The 13,642-nt window shown below is 38.8% G+C and overlaps 1 protein-coding gene across 1 annotated transcript in view; it reads right to left on the reverse strand.

Moving 5' to 3' along the window:
- The window catches only part of adcy2 (adenylate cyclase 2), a 151,331-nt gene that overhangs the window by 91,667 nt on the left and 46,022 nt on the right, over window positions 1-13,642 (reverse strand). The window contains exon 3 of the mRNA XM_008109102.2: window positions 43-204. Within this exon, the coding sequence (XP_008107309.1) occupies window positions 43-204 (162 nt within the window). The remainder of the gene's footprint in view (window positions 1-42; window positions 205-13,642) is intronic.

Genomic DNA, 13,642 nt, shown 5'->3' on the forward strand with positions numbered 1-13,642 from the left:
GTTAAGCAATTCAGCCCATAATTATTCATGCCAAAAACATACCTGCCAAACCAAGTGTTCCTTGATGATTTCTCTTGATGATAGACAGATACTCAGCACAATGGTATGTGATGCAGCAGTAAGAACGCTGGCAATTATAGCATCTTGCATGTTGAAGGGCAGCATGGTGTAGACCACAAAAATGATGAATAAGAAAAATGATACCTGTGCACAGAAAAATAATTCTTGTCAAAAAAGAATTTGAAAATGCTTCCAACTGTGTTAAAATTCCAGTGGCTGAAAAACAGCAATAGAGTTGCTTAAAGTGCAACCAGCAGAAGCTTTCAGGTTTTTGATGGCAGTTAACAGAAATGCATACCTTAGCATACTGTTTTAAAGTTACTTAGCTTTTAATAGGTTTGAAATAAGACATGGGATGGTAAGTATTTTCCAGAAGTCCCAATCATTGTGGTCAATAATAACAGACTAACAGCTGAGAGACTCTCCTTTGAATTTCAGATGAAAACAAGGAAGCAAATGCAGGAACTTCCTTATTTGAACAAAAAACAAATAAAGCAGCAATAAAGCAGATAAAATATGTAGACATCATCTTTAAAAATTCATCATCATATTCCATAATTCCACTTATAAAAATCCCATTGTATTCAACTCATAATAAAAATGGCAAATCCTCCCCCATTCCATGCTGCACCAGTGTTCCTCTTTCTGTCCTTTCCACTTGCCTCCCTCAATCGCTTATCTTGACACCTCCCTTCTCCTCTATCCACACCTGTTTCTAAAGTCTGCCAGATTCTCAAAGGATTGCAAAGTGCAGCACCCCCAATCACTGCCACCAACTCTGGACCTTCCTATGGGGAAGAGGTATATATACTGGATGAAGGCTCCTAATGGCATCCCCATACACTTCCATGACAGTTTAAACATTGTAATTTCATAATTGCGCATAGTTCCTCCATATACCCTGATAGAAATATATGACATAATCACTATGTTTCAAATAATCATACACAAGCAGCAAGTAGCATGTAATATACCATTGAATGCTGGGTATCAGATTAGAAATAGTTACACCTAACAGTATAATGCATGGATTCAGTTGTGGACTAAGACCAGTAATTTGCGTGATGTAGTTATGACCATATTCCAATTATTTTTGTGAGTGGTCAGTACCACTAAACAGGAGTAAATGCACCATTTCTGTTTCTCATCATCATCATCATCATCATCATCATCATCATCATAGGCGATCACTCATGGCCAAGTATGATTGTCTTCCAAGGGTAGAGTCTTGGCAGTGGGTCCATATAGCACTGACAAAGGACACTTCTACACTGAATGATAATGTGGGCCTAATCGCCCTTCCACACAGCCCTATATCCCAGAATATCAAGGCAGAAAATCCCATATTATCTGAGTGTGGACTCAGATAACCCAGTTCAAAGCAAATATTGTGGGATTTTCTGGGATAGTGGGCCCCTAGACAGCTGGGACTCCTTCAACTGCCTTCAAAGTGGGAATAAATCCCGGCTGCCCAAATATGTCGACCATGGTTTAGCTCCACTGGACAATCATCCTAGGTGTCACCCCCACCCCCTGTGTTGTGGCTGTCCCCAGCGGCAATATTCCACCAACCTAGTCTTTGGCACTTTGGCTAACGTCAGCCAGAATGTCTGCACATTAAGGGAGACTCGGGGCGGCTCACATGGGGACAAGCCTGACTAACACAGTTAAAATAAAGTGTAAAATATCATCATAACAATAACACATAAAATAACACAAAAACACCTCCGAGCCAAACACTGGCCTGAGTAAAACAGTTCTGAGGGGCGTAGCAGGACTAGTGCAATTCAATGTCGAGGACAGTGCTAACAGATAAAGTGCAAGAGCCATATGAAGAAACTTGGGGTGGAGAGCAATGTGAAATGGAGCCCTATATCTCTGTTAAAGTGCAAGGGCTAGGCTTAGGACTTGACCAGACCAACTTATCCTGGGGACTGCCTAATCAAAATGTTGAATGTAGGGTTTACTTTCAATCTAGAAAGTAAGGACAGATCGTATTTTCAAGATCTCTTAACAGTGGAGCACAACTAATCTACTGAAAGAACTGACAAAATATTCTTATGTTGGTTACAATCGCAATTACAACTTAATTGTTTTTTTTAAACTTTTGCATTGCACTTCTTCAACTTCTCTAGTGTTGATTGTTAGCTGCGGGGAAGAAAGCAGGGTATAAAGTTAAGAATAATAATCCATGCCTTGTGTGCCGTCGCACCTGGGGCTATAACTCTTAGCGAAAGAGGCATGGACGTGACATCTTTCCCCAGGGGATTGCTTCTTGCCCTCCTTTAGGGAAGCTGGAACTCCCAAGGATCAAAACACTGTAGATAACTCAAAACTGGTTTTCTTGTTTCAAAAGGTTATCCCTTTAAGGCAATAAGCTGGAAGTTTCAAAGGGGTAAAGGAAAATATACATTACAGTCTCTGGTTGTCTTAAGTCCAAGGAGCTCTGCAGCTGAGAAGCTTTTCCAGGTCCCTCTTTCTCAATGGCTGTGAATGCCGGAGCAATCCTCAGCCTCAGTCCAAATGCCCTATGTTTGAAGACACAGTCTTCCTCTGGTGCCAAAAAACTGATCTGAAGGCGCTTGAGACTCCTCAACGTCGTCCAGGTTGGCCTGAACATGAAGCATAAGTCTCAAGGGTAAGAACCTCAGAATTGGTGCTGAGAGGTAACTTAATCAAGGGCTTTTCGAGCCAAGTCTCTCATGTCCATCTGATAGAAAGCTTGATGGTGGAATGAAAAAGGAAACACTGACCCACTCCAGGAAAGGGTGGAGTCAAACAATTGAGCTGAGGGAGCAATATAACTGGTGCAAACAACATTGATTGACAGATATAAATAACCAATCGATCCAACTACATTTACAGGGTAAAGGCAAAATCAGGCATGATACAACAATTCAAATCTTGCAACTTACAGTTCAACATATAGATGGCGCCACTTGCACCGTCACACCTTGTTCAATGAATATTCATGAAACCCAGTGATCTCTGCCCAAAATCCAAGAGCCAGTCAGAAGCCCATCATAAATTGTGGAATGATGCAAGAATGGGCTACAGTATTTTAAATGTTTTTTAAACCAAATTTAATAAGTTTTCTACATATATTGGCAATTAAAATCACAATAGGGGAGGGTAAATGTGAAAGTCAGTAAAAGTAAAAGTAATGTATATAAAAAAGAAAGGGTGGAAGAAAAGGAAAGGGGGAAAAGGGGAAAAAAAGAGGAAAAAACCAACTACAACTACTTTATGGCCCTTTTAATGTTTTAAGGGGGTGCACATAGGTGCATATTCCTTGCACAGTACCATTTCCTACTTAAAACAGCACAAATTGTATAATGTACCCTCAACCATCCAAAAATGAACTTAAACAGAAATGAGTGCTCTGGAATTAAATAGTCACACTGAGTGTATTAGATTTCAGCTTTGCAGCCTCAAATATCTGATAACCAGAGAAACATACAACAGAAAGATTTAGTCAGTATAGCCCATTCAAATATTAAATGTTGAGCCTTGAAGCAAACACAGATAAGCATAACTGTCATTGCTTATTAAAATTACTGATCCAAACAGAAGGATTCACAAACAGAAATCACATATTTATAGCTAAACTAGTCTACCACTGCAAGCATTCATGATCCTGTAGAATATTTGTCCCTTCCCTTTCTTTGCAAAATTTAAAAGCATACATTGGAATACTGACCCTCTTTTTCTATTATTATTTCTTTTAGATATGTGATTTTATCTAGGGGCCCTTCTATACATACATTAAAACTTGAGAGAAAGCAGGTTAAATTAAAAAAAAAAAGGGGGGGGGCAAATGATGTTCAGCCAAAGTGTGGGAGGAATAAGAAGGAATCAAATTAAGGGCTGGAAAACACATGTTTAAAAGGTGCCTTTAAACCCCAATTCTTCCTGAGAAACATGCACCTTTTGTTAAAGTAAGTCATAACAGGATCAAGTATGTGTGTGTGTTAAAGAAAACCTTATGATGTTAATTATTATCTGCAGCTGCTGATGTAGGTCAGCCAGCGAGTTTGGACCACACCCAGTGGGGTATAACTGTATGGATGTTAGAATACAGTTTAGAGATGCTGAATTAACAATGCTCTAACAGCTGTGCTTTTTGCTATAGTGGAATAGCTATTTGTTTTATATTCTGCTCTCTCATTGGAATGAAGAAGCCTTATTCTGTGTTACTTACAAGGACTATATACGTTTGTTGGACCCTGCAGGGGACTATGTAGCAGGGCTGACAGGTCTGTGTTTACACTCCCACTGAGGTCCTACATTTTAAAAAACCTACTTTGTCTTGCATTTTGGCACTGTCTGGAATCACTCTAGGTGACAGATTTTCTTAAGGCAACACATGATACAAAATTAAGAGTGATTCACATACTAGATACAAATACATGACATTTCTATTTTTTCCTCCCTCTAGCCCAGTGGTTCTCAACCTGTGGGTCCACAGGTGTTTTGGCCTACAGCTCCCAGAAATCCCAGCCAGTTTATCAGCTGTTAGGATTTCTGGGAGCTGAAGGCCAAAGCATCTGGAACCCAAAGGTTGAGAACCACTGCTTTAGCCTTTTTCTATTATCTAACTAAACATTGGGAAGATTAAAACTGTTTTCACCCTAGAATTTCTGGCAACCAGCATACAACTTGAGATCTTGTCACAGAGCAAGAACCTTTTCACATCAGGAGCTGAAGCAATGGATACTAAGCCCAAATTTTAGATCCAATGTTCAACCTGGAGATAAAAGTTTTCAAAATCCAAAAGAAGGCCCATAGTATAATGTAGCTTTAAAAACTTTAAGCCTGACAAACATTTATTTTAGGATGTCAACAGCGATAGTTGCATTTCAAAAAAGTAATTTATCAATCTTCTGATAAAAACTATGTAGAACTCCTATAACAAGCTCTGGCATTTAAATCCATTCCACAATGCTCTTCTTGGGAGTAAGACAATTGTAAAAAGTGAAAAATATAAATAAGAACTGTACTAATAATCCACTTTGATAAATGACAGATTCTCTCATGTGAGTAGTTTTAAGTGTTGGAAACTGAGTGAAAAATATATGAATACAAATATTTAAATAAAAGGATAATCTCACTTATGCTTCTCCTGCTGTTCCAGGAAGAGGTCACTGTTGACTTAGTAAAGGTAAAAGTTTTCCCCTGACATTGTCCAGTCATGTCTGACTCTGGGGGTTGGTGCTCATCTCCATTTCTAAGCCGAAGAGCCGGCGTTGTCCATAGACACCTTCAAAGTCATGTGGCCAGCATGGCTGCATGGAGTGCCATTACCTTCATGCCAGAGTGGTACCTATTGATCTACCCACCTTTGCATGTTTTTGAACTGCTAGGCTGGCAGAATCTGTGGCTAACAGCGGGAGCTCACCCTGCTCCCCAGATTCGAACCGCCGACTTTTCGGTCAGCAAGTTCAGCAGCTCAGCAATTTAATCCACTGAACCATCGGGGGCACCACTGTTGACTTAAATAATGAAATATCAGTTACAGGTATGAAACAGATGTTGTACTTATACCCAGAAACAGGTACACATAGTCACACAATCCAATAAGAATGGCCAAAAGAGAGAGATAAACTATATATTTAATGGGGGAAAACATTTTAAGGTAAGCATTGCTTAGACTTCCTAGGCTGGCATTTTTATTTTATTCTTGTTTTATATTTTTTGCATCTAACAATTGCAAATGTGCTGTGAATGTGGGATGTATTTATTTCCAGTTTGATCCTAAGGTTGTGACTATGAGAATAACGTCTTTCAGGGACATCATTCTGAGAAATGTAAAGCTGCCATGGAGATAATTGGGAAAAGAAGGCTATGGTGGTGGGGATGCCTGAACAAGCTAACAATTGAAATAATTTTATATAGTCCAAAATATTTCTGAGAAAGTATCAAAGGAACTGTTCCTGCTATCTGAGTAATTGGAGGACTATCTGCTGTTTCTTAAAAATAACAACAGAAATGAACTTTATTGTTGTAGATTAGTTGTAGCTTATACTACATAGATAAAGGTTGTTTAGTCTCTCCATTCTTGCCATATATATATATATATATATATATATATATATATATATATATATATGTGTGCTTTCTTAACCTCATTCATTACTGTATAATGACATAGCACACATTAATGCAAAACACAAGAGCAGTTTAGCAAAAGAGATCTCACACGGAGAAGGAATGTACATATGTGTAGGCAGATATAAATTGTTCCTATGCTAAAATTTTCCCCACTAATTGAAGGCCAAAAAAGGGGGCGAGCTGGAAATGGTTTCACTACCCTTTCCGACTGCAGCATTTCTCTTCCATACCATCAGCTCCCAGGGATGGCTTTTCCTGGAACAAGACAAGATTACAGGATTTTCAGAGGAACAGGGCGTAGGGGTGCAAGTGTTTGTAAATATCAAAAGATGCAAGATTAGACTAGAAAGAAGTACATTATAAAAGACATGATAAGAAAAAGCTGAAAATGTCAATATAACACATTCATAATGTATTTCCTTTCTAGCATTCTTTCCCCCTCACTGACATTTTCTGCTATAAAATATTGTATAATGTGTTACTTAGAAGCAGAGAAAACCTCATTCCTAGACTTGAAACTGTTTTCGGTATGTCAAGAAGACAGCATGAAAAGAAACAGTCTGGATTCGATTATAGCCCAACACACATAAGTTGAGACAAAACACTTTTCCACTACTGCTCCTGCCATCTGAATCAGGCACAACCATTTATGCAAAGAATGTCAGAGGAAAACGCAACAACCTAGAATACGATGTCCACTCTTTATTGCAAGCAATATCCTGATTTTTGGAATCTGCTACAAATGTCAGCTAGATTTGAATAGGTATTTAGTTTCTTCCTTCCAAATGATCCATTTTCAACAGCAGCAAAGAAACAACTGTTCTTCCATAACCAGCAGCATACTGTCATTTCCAATTATAGCACATAACATGTGAATGTATTTGGTTTCATATCCCTTGTACAAACAAGCAGAATATCTTGGTGTGGAAAGATTAACTGGACAGTGTGGAGGTCTCTGTGAATGACCGGGCCACCTCCTTCCAGAAGATTCATTCTGGGTCAAACACAAATGGACAGGAAAGCAGATTTATCCGGTCTCCTCCTTCTCCTCTATGCAGCTCAGCAGGCCCTGCTAAATATTTATCTATTTATTTATTTATTTCTCACATTTATATCCCGCCCTTCTCACTCGAAGGGACTCAGGACGGCTTACAACAGTGGCAACAATTAGATGCCCATACAAACCAATATAAAACAGCACATAAAACAGTTAAAACTATTAAAATACATTATGAATTAAAAATATACATTTCAAACATAAAATCAGATCCGTTCTTCCTCATGCTTTGTCTATAGTTCAGTCCGTGTCATAAAGCCCTCACCATCGTTCCTCCATTCCTGCAGGTCTGTTGTAACCTGAGATTGTTTGCACTGTGGCTGAACTGAATTAGGGCTGCAATCCTATACCTGCCTGAGTGCAAAATGAATTAACTCAGTCAGATCTATTTCTAAGTAGACAGGTCTAAGACTGCACTGGTAGTCTACAGAATGCCTCCTCCGTCCCACTCGAAAGATCATTTAGTTTGGCATGAAAGTCACGGGGTTGTTTATGTTTCAATAAAGGGATTTATTCTCTTCAGATTCTCATGTAGTTCTCCAAATAACTTAATGGAAAAGATACTGCTTTGCCGTAAAGACATCCATAACAACATCCTTATTGCTGTGTTATTCCAAGCAAAGGTAGAAGAACTGAAAGCAAGGAATGAAAGAAACAATACAGAAAAAAACAAAAATAATTCACAATTTAAAGAAAATGTTACCCAGGAAAGAAACCTGAAAGTTAATACAGTTCCAGCGTATCTTCAGTCTTAACAGGAATAAAATTATTTCATCATTCTCTACACTTGTTGTTATCAAACTTAAGTTCTTACTCTTTTTCTCCTACCTCTTTCTAAGTCCAAATTTAAACATCTATCATATAAAGACGTACATTAATTTCATAATATAATTTCATTATTCAGAAGTGTGCTGACTAATCGCTATAGAACCAAAGAAGTTTTTAAACTCATTTTTTCTTAAAATAACCAATAATTATAACTACAATCCCATGAACATTAACTTTTAAATACACTACTTGACTCATATGTTTTTCAGCTAATTACATTCGTAGTCCATTTTACTCTAGGGTCTCAGGAAAACTAGCTAAAGATGTGACTTGCATGCATGTATCACAAATGTTTCACGATTATGAACAGACCACACAGCATTTACAGCTGGTAGCATCCTAACCAAAGGATTTCTGAGGCACTGCTGATCAGGGTACTGGGGAATGTTATCTCCAGTGGTCTCCTGGTTGTGGGGTGTGTTGAGAACCGCTGTATGGAGAGACTCCTTGGAGAGTAGTCACAACTGCTTCTCCCAGTGTGCTGCACAATTCAGAGAACACCAAAGATGATGTTCCACTGCATCCTGATTCACAGTGCCTTAAAAACACTTTGGTTGGGAATGCTGGCATGCTGCAAAGGTTTTGGGGATCACATCCAGTTATTCATGACTGTAAACATGCACCCCTAGCAGGTCCAAAATCATAAAATCAGCTTCTGATCTTGAAAATGCTGAACAAAATGCTGAGTTGTGTGAAATACAGGGTGTTTCAAAAAGATGGACCCAATTTGAAATCACTATATCTCTGCCATCACAAACCACCCATGAATGAAATTTTTAACCTCTTGCAAGGGATATAATATACTGTTTTAATATTTTTTCTGAGTGATATTTATGTTTTATGGTATTATTTGGAATGGGTACATATGTTTGAGACTCCTCTTTTGTATTGTTTCACAGAACTGCAACTCCCAGTTTCCTTTGCATTGGAACTTGGAGTAATAATAATAATAATAATAATAAAACTTTATTTATATACCGCCTTATCTCCTCAGGGGAGTTCATCATCCCGAAGACTAAAGGAACCATCCTCTATAAGACGGAGCACTAGAACCCTGCTTTCCCCCATATCCAACATGATTTCCTCACTTGCTCCCATTCCATAGTTTATTCATGCATTTCTGCTTTCTGTTTATAATGGAATTACAAAAGCACAGATTCATCTATTATCTGGAGAAATGACACTGCTTCCAAAAATAGTGTATTTAAATCAGGCAATTAATGTATAGAATTACCAGTAAACAGGCAGTTGGTTTATTTAATGGAACAATTCTGTAAATAAGCTCTGATTTTTCAGGATCTTATAAACATTGCCTTCTTTCTTTCGGACAGGAGAGAAAAAAAACTCTTTCTGGTCTCATTCCTGAACTCTATAGCGTTTGCTCAGGTTCTGTATATGGGAACTTATACAAGATGCATCTCTAAATAATGAAATGAATGAAAGGAGGAAAAATGCAACCCAAAAAATGAAGAGCACAGATTACACAACCAAAGCTTACACATGTATATATCGATACAGAGATGTCAATGGTATAAATTGTGGATACTGGCTGGCATCTCATTGGTTAATTCCATCTGTTAAATGGTGACTCAATGCATAGGTAAATACCATTAATTCAAAGTGTTTAAAGGTTAGTCAGGACCAACAGTAGGATCTAGGCAGGATCTTAATCTCTCTTTTCTAATACATATTTTCTTTTTAATCCTATTTGAAGTAGAACTGGAAAAGCAAGATCTGCAGCAGCTGTAATTTGGGGAAAAATATTAGCTTTCAATAACAGCTGCTGCAACAAAGTGGTTTCTGTCTCTTAATGTATTACTAGTTTAAGCATTTTCAGGAATTCATGAAAAACAGAAACAGCTTCAGGCTGTCTGAACTTGGCTTCCCAAGCAATTTCCTTTAATGCCAATATAGATCTGTGCCTTATTTTTCCAATTCATAAACTGACCAGCTCAAATCATTTATTATAATTACATCTAAACTCATATTCTTAGTAACTCAACACTGAATTCTTTTATTCATGAGGAACAAAAGTTTACACAGATTTGCATTTTTTTTTGTCAAAAGTGGCAATGAACGTTCAGTATGTCAAATTATCTTTCAGAAAATATATACTCAATTTGGACATAATGTCTGCATTTATTGGTTTGTTACACCCACCTTCAGCAAAAACAAATTAAAAGTGCCATTACATACATTTTACCATCCTAATTCCTTATAGTTATGAAGTCACTAGCAGGTGAAAACAGATGAAAACTTGCTGCAAATCTCCTGAGATTAGAAGCAGTGGTCCAAACCTTTGGTTCCTTCCCACTTTTAACCTCACAGCAGCCTTCTGATACAAGGGGATGAGAAAAAGAGAGGAAAGATGGAATCTACATGGGTGCGAAACCCCGAACTCACCTTGAGTTGTGTCCTGGCGGTTTTCATGATTTTCTTGTACTTTTGATTAATATTACGGGATATACTGGTTTAATACAGTTTTGTCCCACTTCAAGAAAAGGGGATACTCCAGAGTTTGCTTGAAATCCTAGAATATCCTGTGGCTTTGGAGCAGTATGGACAGCAGAATCAAGTTGAATTCAGACCAGCCTGCTATCCACATGAGATACTACTGCAATCGCCTTTTCCTTGGGCTCATCAGCACTGAGAAAAAAGGGATGGATCATGCCAATATCGATGCCGCCACTGCTTCTACCCAGCCACAGAGCCCTAACAGACATCCTGTTTTGATATCATGCTCCTTCTCTTTCAGAGTTGTGTGATTGCCTCTGCTGATGCCTATAACATGGAGCATTATGGCCAGCTGGGAGCAGCAATGGCAACCTGAAATGTAATGTGATGGGCCAATAGGATCAACTGAATCTCTGCCTGGCTGTACCAAGTGACCAACCTGCTACCACACTGTGTTCAAGAGGTTCTTCTGAGGCATTTCTGCTCTTGACTGATCCCACATTTACCACCCAGTGTAGACTCATCCTCAGACGGAAAGGACTTTTTGGATATGTGACTCAGGTGAACCTAAACTCTGTCCTTTTCTGATATCCTGCTGTTTGAGATCACTTGGTGACCACTTTACCTTCCAGTCCTTTCTGACTTACAGAGACCCTTCAATGATCCTGTCACACATTTTTTGGCAGAATTTGTTCAAAGGGGGGGGGGGGGTGCCAATCCCTTCTTCTGAGGCTGAAATAATGTGACTTGCACAGGCTCACCCAGTGGGCTTTTATTACTAAGCACGGATTGGAACTCTGAACTCTCAGTGCCTTTTCCTACACTCAAACCACTACACCACATTGGCTCTCTACTTCTTTAATTATCTATCCACATTCCAATGGAGCAATAGCTCACAGCCGACAGAGAGACATAGCAGCCTATTTCAAAAACAGAGGATCATCTGACACTCCAGGAAAAGAAGAGACCAAGAAGCAAACGTGTACCCACTCCAAAGGGGACAGTACCTGAGAGAAGTACTTTTCCAGTAGTAACATTGTATTTCTCAGGCTTGCTAAAAACTGCAAATTATCTTCAAAATGTTGACACTGACAGAAATTTTTCTCTTTGGGGTCATAGTTTCTAGGTAGAAGCAAGAATACCAGCACTAATCTCTGTCAATATTTTATTCTGCTTCTTTAGGATCTGACATCTAGGTATGTAAGGATCATCTACTGAGAGCAAGGGGATAAAAGAGACTATTATTAGAGATAGTAGGACACAAAAGTAGCCCTTGGGAAAAGAGAAGGTAGTTCTGTGAGTATAAAAATGTAGTTTGTGGTATTACTTGAAACAGGAATTTCAATGTGTGTTGTTAATTATTTGATTTTATTGCCCTAGATTGTTTCCTTTCATCTCTTTTGATATTATTTCTATGCCCTCCCTCCTCCTTCTCCCCCCTTCTCTCTCTCTCACACACATTTGGAGACATGTAGTTTCTGACATGGAAAGGAATAGTTCTTCAAGAGATGCATGTTTGAAGGTCACATTTCAGTGATCTCCTGGTTGAAGAGATCCCAGTCCAACAATCTCAGGGCCTGTTGTTATATAACAGTCTGAGGAGCTTAAAGGAAATTGGAATCTGGGACTCCTTCCACACTGGCCAAAGTGCAACACAACCTTTTCAAAGATCCATTGTGTCATCACTCCACATGATAGGCTGTTCGGAATTGTGGGAGCTGAAGTCCAAAACACCTGGAGGGCTGAAGTTTGCTCATGCCTGATTTAAGGGAAGCCTCTAGAAATAGTAAGGAAACTATTTTTTTTAGATTTTATGGGGAAATGGCACAGGGAAGTGAGGGTAGGACTGCCATGCTACCTCCCTCGGCTACCTGAGTGCAGAAAGTGTGTGATGGTTTGGGATGCCTCCTGGGATTGCGGGTGGCAATCCAATCCTAGGAGGTTGTCCCCACAGTCCCATACCGGCAGAGGTCCAGATCTTCAAGGAAGATTCGGATCTTTGGAGAAATTCCAAAAAATAGTAGAGCATACAAAAACACAAACAGGATACTTAATTAGCAGTCAGCTCACAGCAAGAAGAAAGCTGAAGTGTTGTGTGGCTGCAAAAGAATTTTGAGATTAGCAGGCAAAGATGTAGAGTTCAATCTTTAAAGTTACCAAATAAGAACTACATTTATAAATAAAAACTACATTTCTTGGTAGGAAATAATTGGGTTTAAGCTTCTCTCTAACTCCATAACTCCTAAGTTCCAAAACATGAGGAAAAACCTCCACCCACTACATCTCTTCAAACACACAGAGTAGAGAGAGGTCAGAGTGCAAAGATGGAAAAAGCAGAAGTCTTAAACAAAGGCAGGCAATCTGAAGAGTATCCATTCTACACCACCAATTAGGATGAGAGCAGAAAGAATAAGAACAAATACAGTAGAGTCTCACTTATCCAACATAAACGGGCCGGCAGAATGTTGGATAAGCGAATATGTTGGATAATAAGGAGGAATGAAGGAAAAGCCTATTAAACATCAAATTAGGTTATGATTTTACAAATTAAGCACCCAAACATCATGTTATACAACAAATTTGACAGAAAAAGTAGTTCAATACGCAGTAATGCTATGTAGTAATTACTGTATTTACAAAATTGGCACCAAAATATCACGATGTATTGAAAACATTGACTACAAAAATGCGTTGGATAATCCAGAACGTTGGATAAGCGAATGTTGGATAAGCGAGACTCTACTGTAGATACATTTCAACTGACATTCAGGAGTCAGGAGAAAGGGATTCCCTCAACCTATTCTAAAACTAACTATTCCTCATTGAGGGCTGCAGACCTGAGAAGTGTGGGGTTGACTTCCAACACTTTGCAGGTATTTCTTAATCCAGGTGTAATAGGATAAAAGTTTATCCCATTTTACCCTTCATTAGCCTGGGATATCATTTGGATGTCCCAAGCTAATACAACATTGATACTGGATTGTTTGCCAGTGTAGATGGAACCTTGGTTTGTTGGCCTTGCTAAGGCTGGATCTAGGCTGCCCTATGTTCCAGGATCTGATTCCAGATTATCTTCATATCCCAGATTACTCGGCAGTGTAGACTCATATAATCCATTTCAAAGTAGATAAT

This window comes from Anolis carolinensis, chromosome 4 (assembly GCF_035594765.1).
Source record: "Anolis carolinensis isolate JA03-04 chromosome 4, rAnoCar3.1.pri, whole genome shotgun sequence".
In the NCBI taxonomy this organism is placed as follows: Eukaryota; Metazoa; Chordata; class Lepidosauria; order Squamata; family Dactyloidae; genus Anolis; species Anolis carolinensis.